This window comes from Protopterus annectens, chromosome 17.part0 (genome assembly GCF_019279795.1).
Source record: "Protopterus annectens isolate FY-2018-M chromosome 17.part0, PAN1.0, whole genome shotgun sequence".
In the NCBI taxonomy this organism is placed as follows: Eukaryota; Metazoa; Chordata; order Ceratodontiformes; family Protopteridae; genus Protopterus; species Protopterus annectens.
In genome coordinates, this window is record NC_056751.1 from 349,142,758 (window position 1) to 349,155,966 (window position 13,209).

General features: G+C 38.1%; 1 protein-coding gene across 2 annotated transcripts in view; it reads left to right on the forward strand.

The window, feature by feature from the left end:
• HPS5 (HPS5 biogenesis of lysosomal organelles complex 2 subunit 2) overlaps nt 1-13,209 on the forward strand; it is a 1,422,788-nt gene that overhangs the window by 1,219,742 nt on the left and 189,837 nt on the right. For both annotated transcript variants that reach the window (XM_044059074.1, XM_044059075.1), the window contains exon 19: nt 10,406-10,525. In XM_044059074.1, the coding sequence (XP_043915009.1) occupies nt 10,406-10,525 (120 nt within the window). The remainder of the gene's footprint in view (nt 1-10,405; nt 10,526-13,209) is intronic.

Below are 13,209 nucleotides of genomic sequence, written 5' to 3' on the forward strand. Positions count from 1 at the left end.
TCACAAGGAAAGGCTATCTCAAAGCAGACTCTTTCAAAATGGATAGGACACTGCATTCATTTCTGCTATTCACAACATGGTAAGTCAGTGCCTAAGGGCATTAGACCACATTCTACCAGGGCAGCAGCAACCTCAGCAGCCTTCCTCAGAGGAGTACCAACCAAGGATATTTTGAAGGCTGCAACTTGGACTTCAGTGCACACTTGTACTAAGCAGTACCACTTACCTCTTTACTCTAAATCCAGAGCAGGCTTTGCCACTGCAGTTCTGCAGGGCCTTATAGCCACTCCTAATTCTGTTTAGACCCAGCCGCCCAACCTCAGCTTTGGGATTCAACCAAAGTGTATTGACTGCAAGAGTGAAACACGATGAACATAGTACAGTTGTGTACCTACCATAAATGTAGATGTTCGAGTGTATTTACTGTTAGTCCAGGTTACCCACCCACCATCCCCCCTCTCTTTGCTGGGACTTATCTGTTCTTCTCTCTCCTATACAACCTATGTGGTGTATTTGCTTGTAGATGAAGGTATTGTTTATTTTAGTGCATGCTTTTATAAGCAATGTTTTTTAGCCTACCCTTTTGGGGGCACCTGACATCTGGGTCAAGAAAAACTGAAGAAAATGGCGTCGGCTGCATCTTTTATACCCCTGGCACACTGACGTCAGGGAAGAGGCGACAGCAACCGATGCCGGACCAGGACTTTGGAATTCAGGCCGACTGCGGGTAGCCTGCCAGCAGGATAACCCAAGTATAATGACTGCAACAGTGAATACACTCGAACATCTACATTTATGGTAGGTACACAACTGTACTTTACCCATTCTACTCCTTCTACATGAGGAATAGAAGAGTATAGATCTTTTACATCAACTGTAGTAAAATTATAAATGGGGTTAAACTCTAATGCATTAATATTTGCGAGGAAGGTCCAGGTGTCTTTGCAAATTTGACTCTCCTGGGTCATATCGCTCCCTGCCGTAGCCCTTCTAACAACCAATAGTCTCATGGGGGGATTTGTTGTACTTTTATGGACCCAGGAAACCTCTGATCTAGAGACTTCCTCATAAGTTTCACTGTTCAACACATTTTCCATCCTTACTGAAAAAACATAGGCAAACAACCCCTTGATATCAAGAGGTAGTAAATCCAGGCTGAGAATGCGTCCAAGAAATGGAAGAAGTCCACAAATATTAAGTTCCAGGTACCAGTTTAATGAAGAACACATCTTGGAAACATTCTCAGCCTGTATTTCTTGGACACATTCTCAGCCTGGATTTACTACCTCTTGATATCAAGGGGTTGTTTGCCTATGTTTTTTCAGTAATTGTGTTTTTGGCTCTCTTGTTTTTAATTACATTTTTCATCCTGTTGATGTAATCATGAGTAAACATGATTGCCAACCCGCCCCCTTTATCGGGTTGCATTATACGTATCGCTCCCTGTCGTAGCCCTTCTAACAGCAATTTTTCGTTCTTACTAATGTTCTAGACAGATATATTCTGCCTGTGGGGGGAGCTGGCATAATGGTTAAGGTGTTTACCTTACAAACACAAGGTGCAGGGTTTGATTCTCACATGGGGTAATTGGCTAGACTTAAAATGGTCCACAAGGGCAGTAAGTCTAGTACTAATCTATGAACTATATCTCTTCAACTTTTGATCTATGACCTTTGCCAGGGAGTACATAATACTGTGCCTTGCATCCACCAACGGTCTCATGGGGGAATCTGTTGTACTTTTATGGACCTTTGGTATGCTAAAAAATGTTGGGATTCTTGGGGCTGGCATCACTAAATAGTTGAAGCGGTCTATGTTAATCCTAGCCTCAATGAACAGGTCATTTAATCAAGATTTAATTCTTGAATAAGCTTTGTTGACCTCTGATCTAGAGACTTCCTCATAAGTTTCACTGTTCAACACATTTTCCATCCTGTTGTAATCATGACTAAACATGATTGCCAACCCGCCCCCTTTATCGGGTTGCATTATAAGTATCGCTCCCTGTCGTAGTCCTTCTAACAGCAATTTTTCGTTCTTGTAAAGGTGGATAAAATGTACTAGCCAATTTATACTCATTCATGACATTATTGTCTTGACCAAACAACACCCTAAAATTTAGTTTTCTTACGAAAAGTTTCAGGTCTATGAGTGTATTTGTAATGTCCAATTTGCATGAAGGAACAAAACTCTGCACCTTGGCTAAAAGGTCCGCCAAACTCTGTCTTTTCGATGTTCATCGTTGTATAATTATATATTTTAAAGTCACGGTCAGAGTTATATACAATCTCACAAATGTGTTCAGATTTTTCCTCTCCATAAATTATCTGCACCTGTTCCTCTTGTTCGTGTTGGTATTGCTGTTCTGGTGTTGTGGCCTGTCCCCCCTCCCATTCTGAGGTACTGGATAAGGGCAATGGTTCAGTGCTCTGTTCTGAAAATTTCCTTCCTACATTGTTTCATTTGCATCATTATTCTGTATTATTCTACTGTTTGCTATACGTGCACTTCTCCTTGGTTCTGGTGTATTATGTGTATGGTTAGGTCCATCATTACTTTCTACATATTTGTCTGTCATTTGTACAAGTTCAACAGTCCCATTCCTATTTTGTAAGGAATTAGTTTGTGAAGAAGGTGGTTTAGGGTATGCTGTTCCTGTAGAGTAAGCTTGCCTGTCCCTCTGCAACTTCTTAACTTTCATAGCCTTAAGTTTGTCCATGTACTGGTCTATGCTTGAATGTGTCCTCTCATATTCAAATCTGTATCGCTGAAAAGCCGCATCAGCCTTTATTAGAGTATCTAATTCTGTAGCCTCCTTAACTAGAACTTCAGCATTATTTTTATAATGGGTGCAAATCAAGTCCAATAACTCTAAGCGAAAATCAGACCCCTCTATCAGTCCCGTAGGGTATTACCAACTCCTCATCCCTTTAGGTACAATACCCTCACTGATACACTCTTTAAAATAGTTTATTTCTAACTGTAGTGTTTTGTACTTTACTAACCTGTTATCAAATTGCTGCAATAATGAAGAAATATTGGCTACCCCTCCAACCGGTTGCTCTTCACTCTTAAATCCCAATGACGTGGATAACCAACGTTCCAAATTAGGAGCTCCAGTAAGCCCCGAGGGTGTTCCGCCGATATTTATTAATCCACTGTTGATCCTCGCTTCTTTGGTAGGGTTTGTACCTCGCCTTGGTTGATTCAGGTTGTTGTTCATTGCTGCTGCTGCTGAATAGGAAGGTCGGGCAGCCTCAGAGGAACACATTCTGTTTGTAAAACTACTCGGGTGAGCAGTTTCCTGTGTAACCTGCATTTCCGCCCTCAGAGATGCTGATGCTGAAACCAAATTGCGATTTGTTCTCCCTCCATTCTGAGTTTGGTTTGATGCATCTAACCCCTTAGAGAGGTCATCCACTCTCTGGATCAGTGCTTCTATGAGTAAAGTCAGGTCTCCTATGCTGTCATTTTGCGAGTTTAATAAAGGTGTATCCTGGGAGATTTCCATGGCTGCTGCACACATGTAAACACCAGAAAAACCAAACAAAACACAAACTGGATAAAGAAGCTAGGAAATCACTCCACTGGTCACCCACAAGTAAAATATAAGGTCCGTTTTATTAAGTGCTTTTCATCCCTATTCTGTCGTATTTTAACCTTTGTCAGTCCCTCTAAATAATTCTTATTGCTTCTTAGCCATATCTCTTTTTCTTTTATTTCTACCCTGTTTTTAAATTCCACTTTTATCCTACTCCCTAGCAATATTTTCTGAAGAAATGTCTGTCTTCCCTAATAACTTCCATATAATTTCTACTACCCATTCTTTAAATTCCTCTGTTTAACAGATAGTTGAAAAGTGACAGTGTCTCATGTTTATTTCATTACCCTGCATTTTAATTTTAGTTATTATTGGCATTTGATCTGAAATAGTTATTGGATGCGTATCAACATTTTCAATTAAATGCATATGTTCCTATGAAATATAATAATTTCTGTCTAGCCTAGCCCAGTTTTATACCTTGGGGGATAATATGTAAATTATCTCTGAGTTCCTGCTACTGAATTTATATGTTCCATAAAACATATTTTCATACAGTTCTTCCAAAAAAAACTACCCTTTTTTGCTATATTCCCCATTCTAGTCCCCTAAATACATCCTCAGTGTTGCAAATCAAATTTCAGTCCCCATCTATAAATTGTATTCCCTGCTGAACCTAATTATTCATCCCAGAATTTTCTTAAGGTTCACTGTAGCAGTTTTAGGTGGAGTATAAATACATGCTAGCTTAATCCTCCTCCCTTGCCAGTAGCCCCTTACTACTACAACTCTACCATTATCTTTTTTCCCCTCTTTTATAACTATTGGAACTCCTCTAGCAATTAATATAAATACTCCCCTTTTCCTTTATCTCAGTCATTCCACCGAATAACCATCCTGAAATCCTTTATGAAATTCACATGCTCAGTTCTTTATAAATGTGTCTCCTGTAGCATAGCTGTTTGCAGTCTGCATTTATTATAGCTCACTACTCTCTTTTTTGTATATAACTGTAAGACCACTCACATTCAAAGAATTCAAATATAATAGGGAAAATGTTGCCATTATGACTAAAAGATATTATTCCCATCTGTTTTATATATATATATATATATATATATATATATATATATATATATATATATATATATATATATATATATATATAAAGCAGCTTTTTCAAATGTCTAGCTTCAAGAACACCCCATAACCTATTAACTTAATACAAATACGCAAAACTATGTACCTCTTCAAATAATGAAGTTTAACTCTCCTAATAGCAACAGTTGTCCCAGATTGACAGCTACACTCGCAGGTTTGAACTGACCTAGAATGATGGTTGTCCATGATAAGACGCATGGTACAGCCTGTGCTTCTACTTACAATAAGTGTTGTCTGTTTTTGTCTTATCTTTATTCCTTCCATAGATGTAGGAATCAGCTTGAATGTTTTCAATAAACATTATCTTACGGCTGTTGAAAAAGTATTTTGTTTTTATTGCCCTTATCAACTTGTCGCCACAAAAACATAAGAACCAGATACACAGTTGCCTTTATTATGTACTGTCAACATTTATTTGCTAAAGGAAAACTTTTCATTACATTCAGTGTTCTTTTATTTATTTGTTTCTGCTAAAATGTGTTGTTAGATCAAGCCAAGGGCCTTAATGTAGTTATTCCCCTATGCAAAAGTAAAAAAAGCATATCAGTTTTTCTTTTATCATGCTCTTTTGTCCAGGCTTTCTTCTGTTTCTACATTGCAGTGCCTACAGTTCTTAAAACTGAACAAGAAAGAAAGAAAGAAAGTAGAAGGGGGGAAAGAATACCTGTTTACTTCAGTATGCCTGTTACACACATAAATAACTGAAAAGCTTTGGTATACAACATACAGTATTTGCCATGTTTTATAAAAAAAATACTGTTAAGAAAAACATTGTTTGCTTACAGTTACCTCTTTCCTTCCAATTCCCTTTTCCTTAATGGTTATCCAAACATTGACATGAAATAGGGCATGTACTTTGGAGTCCCCTACAAGTTTAACAAAGTCAAAAAAGTCCAATATTTCCAGGTTTTCTTGTTTTGCCATATTTCACAAAAGTGATTGATGCTTCATAATCCTTCATTTATTCATTATTTTCTGAGTTGCTGTTTTTTTCCCAGTTCTTATGCTCAATTCCTGTTACATTTTTTCTGTCTCTCAAGCACTTTCCTTTGGAATATTGGAAAATGTTTCAATAGCTTAGTCTCTTGATGATCTTTATTTTCAGAAGAGTAAGAAGCAGAATACCCTTTTGTTTGATAGGTCACTTTTTGTTGGACAAACTTTTGCATTTCCTCCTTAGCATGTCCTGCATGAAAAACTTATTTTGACCCACCAGGAAAAAATACATTTTCTGAAGATAGCTGGATGCAGTAGCTTGAATCCCACACCTGCTTCTCTACATTCCCTAGCTGATTGAATGAGTTTACTCTTCTCCCTGGTGTACATTTAGTAATCATTTCCACAAATACTCTTACTTTCTCTAACTTTTAGTAGTTTGTCCTTCTGCCAGTTTTGTCAGAATCAACTTTTTCTACTGGTAGGATTGCATCTTTACTATTAGCGGTCTTGGCTTCTTTCTCATGGCTAGGTTTGGAGCATAACCTTGATGTACCCTTTCATTTAACAACAACTGCTATAGAATACCAGGCCAGTTGCTTATTTGTACTTTTATAAAATTAAGTGTTGTTCCTTCCAGTTTCTCCAGTACAGCAGAACATTTGAGGTTTTCCCTAAGTGTTCTGTCCTCTAATTCTACCATTTTTTAGTCTTTCTTCTTGAGCAGTCTCACACTCAGCCAGACGTTTCTTCATTCTGACCTCAGATGTTTGCAGTTTTATCAGCTCATTTGAATATCTGCTTCTTCCATGTTTCCAGCCTTTTATTTGGGTTGCTGTAGTCCTTTAGAGATTCATTTATTTTAATTATCTCTGAGTACATTTGACTTATATTTTCCTGTAGATTACCAGAAGTCATATCTTGCACCAAAGCTGGTGCTTGATCTTCTTTTTGCTGTACAGCTGCAGGATTCTTCTCAGCCAGTGTTTTCTTCTTACCTTTTGTGGTTGATTTCCTTTCAGATTCTCTAAATGTCTTCTTTGCTGACATCCAGGCAAGTGCACTTATTTGCCAGTAACTGAAATTTACCAAAAAAGACAAATTCTCTGCCTCTCTTTTCTGAGTTTCTGTTTTCAGAATGAGAGAGTTGAAATTAAGCTGTTACTTAGTGTACCGCCATCTTGAAAATCATCAGTAACAACTATTTAATTCTCTCCAAATGCAGCAAACGTCCCTCTGAGTCACTTATAAAGCACAAGAGGGAAGTAATGTCCTGTTGTCTGTTTTTTTCCACATCAGATATCTATATTGCTCTATCAGCAGTTAACAAGGCTGTTCCAGTGAGACTGGTAGTAGTCCATTAGTCAATAATAAAGCGGTCTGATATATGAGGCTTCATGATAAAGCTCAAAGATCCCTAAACCCCTATATCTGGAGGGAGTACGGCCTTTTACAAAGAAACTGAGTGTCTCATCTTATTCCAGAAGTGTGATAAAGTAGCCCTTTCTAACTTGCTGAAAAAGCATGAGTAAGGTTTGAAGGGCAAAGTGTATGCAGAATACAAGATCTTTAAGCACACAAACATACATATAGTTTAAACTCTCTACCTCAAGTCCAGAAGTAGTACTTTCCATTGCTAATAAACTCTGAATAGGTTTTGTAAACTTAATAATAAGTGTCTTCCACATTGTTGAAAAGTGAAGGCGCAAGCTAAATACCAAGTCAGTAGAAGGAGTTACCCAACCACCAAATATAAAATAATCTCTCCCTCAGATCCTGGAAGGAAGCAAACTGTAGCAACACAGCTTATGACTAGGTTTTGGTTAAGCAGAGAAGAAGCCAAACACTTGCATAAAGACAAATAAGTATATTTGCGTTTTCAGGGCCTGAAAGATCAGGAGATCATCACTGAAGAGTGAGAGCTTCAACTTGCTTTTTATCACATTGATATTCCATCAGTTTGAGATCCAAGGAACAGGCCAATTGTACTGTGTTTTTCAGGTTTAAATCCTAAGTGTTTGGTTTGTAAAAAATGAAGGCTATTAGCAAACAGAAGGGGAGACATCTGGTTTCCTTGCCTGGTGCCTTTTGTTGAACTGAATTGATGGTCTTTTGGTAGTAAGTGGGGAATGGCAGCACAACAGGTTTCCCACCCAATCTCAGGCATTGGTATGTATGAGTCATAAAATATTCATCTTCTTGTGCCAAGTCTGCAGAGGTGGTTTCATTTGCATATTACTCAGATGAAGGGATTTGGCCTTTTACATATTCCCATTGCTGGGAATGGTGTAATATCAAAATACGAGGGGTGGCCTGTAGTGTTAAGATATTGTACTAATGCTGCTATGCATAGTCTTATTCCCATTGTGGGTACAGTTGGAGGTTGTTAATATTATATTAATTTAGGCATTTATATGTGTATACTGGCTACTGCTGATTGTCAACAATATAGCATACTGATGGCTGTTCATGTGGCATATGTGTGTTAGTTTCAGTGCTGGCAGTTCATGGTATGACTGCCATAAAATATTGACTGTCTTGCACTGTTTTCTCCATAATTCACAAATTATGAAGGACAGTGCAGAGATTCATATGTATGTCTACAGCATACTTCAGCTTCTGTAGATGTGCAGTTGTACATGTAGTTAGTCATTGCAGCATGGACACTTTTGTGGCTCTTACAGAGACCCTTTAGATTAGCTGAACCAGGTTTTTGAATCTTGTCCATAGTATGTATTAGAAGCTCAGATAAAAGAATAAGACTGAAGATGCTGACACTTCAGGAATAAGAAGCCATTTTTTGCAGTGTAGAAAATGGGTCTTCAAATGAAATGTTTGGACACTGTTTGCAATTCATCAATTTCAAGTTGAAGTGGTTGAACACAAATACTGTGCATATTAAGATCAATGTAGATAATACAAAGGAAGATATGGAACATTTGCTGAGGAAAGTCCGAGAATAAAGCCGAAGATTATGACTAGAACTGAACATGAAGAAGACCAAGATTATGTCAACTGATAACACTGATAAATTTGAGCTCGATGGAGAAGAAGTGGGTGCCCTTGTGATCACTGATTTGACTCGTACTCAAGAAATATTACGTGTAACCACTGATTCGACTAGTACTCAAGAAATATTGCATCATTTGGCACTGGGCAAGATGTCTGTGATGTCTTTAGAGAAAATATTCAAAAGTTAAAACATCAGACTGCAGACAAAGATAAGACTAGTTCAGACTCTCATATTCTCGGTTGTAAATAACTAGTTCAGACTGTCATATTCTCGGTTGTAAACTACGGTTGTGAAAGCTGGATGATCCGGAAACGAGACTGAAGGAAGATCGACTCATTCAAAATGTGGTGCTGGAAAAAATTCTGCATGTGCCATGGACAGCAAGACAAACCAGTAAGTCGATCGTAGAGGAAATTAAACCAAAAATGCCACTTGAAACACAAATGATGAAACTGCTTTTGTCATACTTTGGTCACACAGCTTGAAGGGAAAGATCACTGGAAAAGGATATTATGATTGGAAAGATTGAGGGTACAAGGTGTAGGGGAAGACCACCAATGAGATGTATCGATATGATCACAACAACGACGGGTTGGACATTGGAGGAGCTCATCTGACTAGCATAAAACCAAATCCTTTTTAATTCTTTAGTCTATTAAGTCACAAAGACTCAAACTCAAGTTGATGGGACATATAACTTAGATAATACTAGAGAAATCTCTCACGATAAAAGTATTAACTATGACAAGCTAATCAATAAAAGTAGCAGATTAAAAAGTAAAATACATATAAGTAGAACACATAAGCATTGGTTTACCATAAGCTACTGTAAAGGGATCCAATCAGCCATGGACTAGTTTGAAAATATAAACTTTCAATGAATGCTTGAAGTTACATAGCATTCATGAATTTGGGGAGATATAATTCTCTCTTGGCTGATTTAATATGGGAAAAAAATTGGAAACCTCCTCATATTTATTCCATTTACGCAGGTATGCTGTACACAATTTATGATTGTCTTAATGCCTATCAGTCAACAAGGAAACTGGCATTGTGTTTTCTAGGTTTAAATCCTAAGTGTTTTTTTGTTTGTAAAAATTAAGGTCCGACAAATTACACATTTTCGAATTTTAAAGATTTATAACCTTTGTGAAGCTATATATTTAGTAAGTTACTTAACCTTAAGATAATTATAGCAGATATTACTTGGCAACAAATCATACAGAGTACATTTATAAGTTCATTGATAAAGAAAAATAAATTTGCATGATATTAGCATTAATTGACTAACTTTACATGAGATTTCTCCAGTACAGTTTATAAATGTGATGCAAACCTTTTGCAAAAGCCTTTAACCCAACAAGTAAGTTTAAAGAATTTTTCAAAGATTTACAGAAAGCTTGATTCGTTGTTGTGAAGCTTATTTTTGTGGTGTCTGGATGGGATTTTTTTGCCGTTTTAGATTTTTACTGTAAATTTTACTTCGGCTATGCATACTGTTGGTTTTGATTGCAATGCAAATTATTGGCAGTCTTTTGTGTATCAGCTTACTTCTACGTTATTTTTGGTCAAAGTTATATGGAAAACTTTAGTAAAAAGAAAATTAAGTATATATTCAGTCAATGCCTATTAGAATTCTTAATGATTTACAGATATATGTCTATGCATACACAAATTACTGTGTGCATTATTATTTCTAATATATTGCACTTTTTTTTCTTGATCTAAAATGTGAATATGGTTTTCATTGTTAGGTTGCCTTTACTTAGCTCTTTGCTTCAGCCTGAAACTTTAAGACTGGAGTGGTTACAACTTGCTGTTTCTCTTGATGCACCACATAAGGACAGTTGTGTAGATGCTGAAGGGAAGCCAAGGTAAGGAGTTCATAATGGGAGAATTTTTAATTCACTTTCCAAATTAAATGTAAATGACAGTTTTCTTCTGCTGTTTTTGGGTCACTGTATCATAGAAGAAATATTTGGAGAAACAAGTGATTACGGAGGAATGCAGTAAAGCAGTTTGGGCACTGAAAGAAAAAAAATCAGTTTGTAGACAATTATACAAACTTCATTTTAGTCTAGATAAATCATTTACATAAGAAAAGGTTCTAGATGTACTAAATGTATAATGACTAATGATTCAAATCACACCTCTGCCAAACTGTATGTGGGAGCCTTCAACTTACATCCCATTGCCAACCAATATGTCACAAAAATCATAGTCAGATGTACCACTAATGCAAGATTTAATGTAATTGTGAAGTCCAGTCTATAGGTTTACTGCTGCCTGCAAATGTGTCATTGATAGCATTACTTGCATATCACTGCACCACATAATTGACACCAGCAGTCTGAACTGATATTACTGTTGTTGCATCAGTAGCTTATACAAAGCGAGCGACTTGGGAGATAATATGCAGTCACAGTTATGACAGCTGAACACAAGGACTTCTTAAAAGGAGATTGATTGTGGTTATAAAGTTTTTAATATTAAGCCTGCAGAAGTGCATGCACACAGTGTCTCTCTCTTGGGGACACTGTTGTCTCTCGTCTATTACAGATGTCACTTCCTTCCAAATAGTGTTTTATGATTTCAAAAGATGTATGTAGAGAGGGGTATGTGGAAGCTCCAAATCACACAGCTATGTTAGCTTACTTCAAGATGTTCTTTGTATGTCACTGTTGCAGTCATCACATTTGGGTTATCTGCCTGCAGGTAGCCCTCAGCCGGCCTGAATACCAGAGTCTTGGGATTTCTGCGTAGGATGCTGTCGCTTCTTCCATGACGTCAGGTCATCAGGGGTATAAACCATGCAGCCGATGCCATTACATCAGTCTTTCTTGCTCTGTGGTACCCAAAGCAGAAGCAGTTCGCAAGTACCGGTCGTCCGACTCCTGAAATTTTCGTTTTTCGAGTTTCAGACCTGAAGTCTTCTAAAAGATAAGTACCCCGTTGGGGATCCTTTTTTCTTGCTCTAAACAATGTCAGAAAAAATTAATAACTGTCTTGCCTGTGGAAATCAAATACCTCACAGAGATTTTCATTCTTACCGCGTCACCTGTTTAGACGCAGACCACAACGTCCCTCGCTGTCGGTTTTGTGCCTTGTTCAACACCCGAACTATTCGTCGTCGGGCTATTTTTGTAGCTAAATTCTTTCGCTCTCAATCTCCCTACTCTGAAATGACTTCGGTAAGCCATCCAACTACTGATTTTCCGAAAAAAACAAAAGGATAAAGACAGAGACAGACCGCATAGGTCCAAAGCTGCCGAGACTAACGGTAAGCTAGTTGCCAGTCCGCCGGTACTCAGTGAGCTGCTTTCGCAGCCCCTGATATCCACTTCTACAGATTCGCAGGCCTCTACTGAGACCCATTCGGTATGCTGTGAGATGCTTCTTTGACTATGGAACTTGCGGATGTCTCTACCTTGGATGGGTCCAGAGCCGCTGTGCAGGCACCATTTTCTGAGGGTGTTTTCAGGCCTTCCAATTTTCATATTAAACTGACGACTTCCTTTCAAACCAAAAATACCGAATTTCTCAGGCCAAAAGTTCGCACTATGCCTAGGAAACCAATGACCAAAGTGCATTCTAAGGCCCACATGCCACAAAAACAAATGATTAGAATGGCTGAGGACCTCATTACTTTAATTAGGGGAAGTCAGCCTTCCCCCTCGGAAAGACCCAGAAATGATTTTCCTTCTGATTCTTCTGATCAGGAATCTGATTACTCTGATCCTTCTGATTTCCAGGACATACCCTTATCTACTTATGAGGATTCTGATGCAGAGGATTCCATTCACTCTGCTTCCCCTCCAGAAGATTTTTCCTTTGGTGAAACCCTGCACACCCTTAGAGAACATTTCCGCTGGGAGAGCCAGGACTACTCCCATTCCTAAAAGAGACTCAGGGAATTTTTAAGCTTGCCTCAGCATAGGCCTCTAGCTATCCCTCCTGTTCTGGAAATTGTAGATGATGCCTTCCTGGAATCCAACCTTACCCCTGATACCTTGCCTCCAGCTCCCAGGAAACCTGACAGGTACTATAGAGTGCCTGACTTTCACAGATTCCTTTTTAGGAATCCTACTGCAGATTCAGAGACCATTTCGCAGGGACCTAAAGGCATTAAGGTTACAACTGCCAAAAATCCTACCCCTTCAGACAGGAATTCCAGGGCATTAGACAGATGGGGAAAAAAGGTATATACACCTCTGCTATGCTTGCCATTAGGGCTTTAAATTGCCAGTTTCATATGTTAAAGTATCAGCAGCATATTATGGAGCTAATTAAACAAAAAATGTTGTTGATTCCTGATTGTGCGGAACACAAAGATTTACAAGAGTTAATGCATTCTGCTAACCAAGTTGGTAAACATACTTTGCAATGTGGGTTTGATGCTTTAGAAGCATCTTGCAGGGCTGCTGTCACTGGGTCTGTTCTTAGAAGACATGCTTGGCTTAAGGAACAGAACTTGCCAGATCATGTCAAAGCAAAATTACTGAATCCACCATTAAATCAAGAGAGTTTATTTGGTAATAAAGCAGAAGAAGTCCTCAAA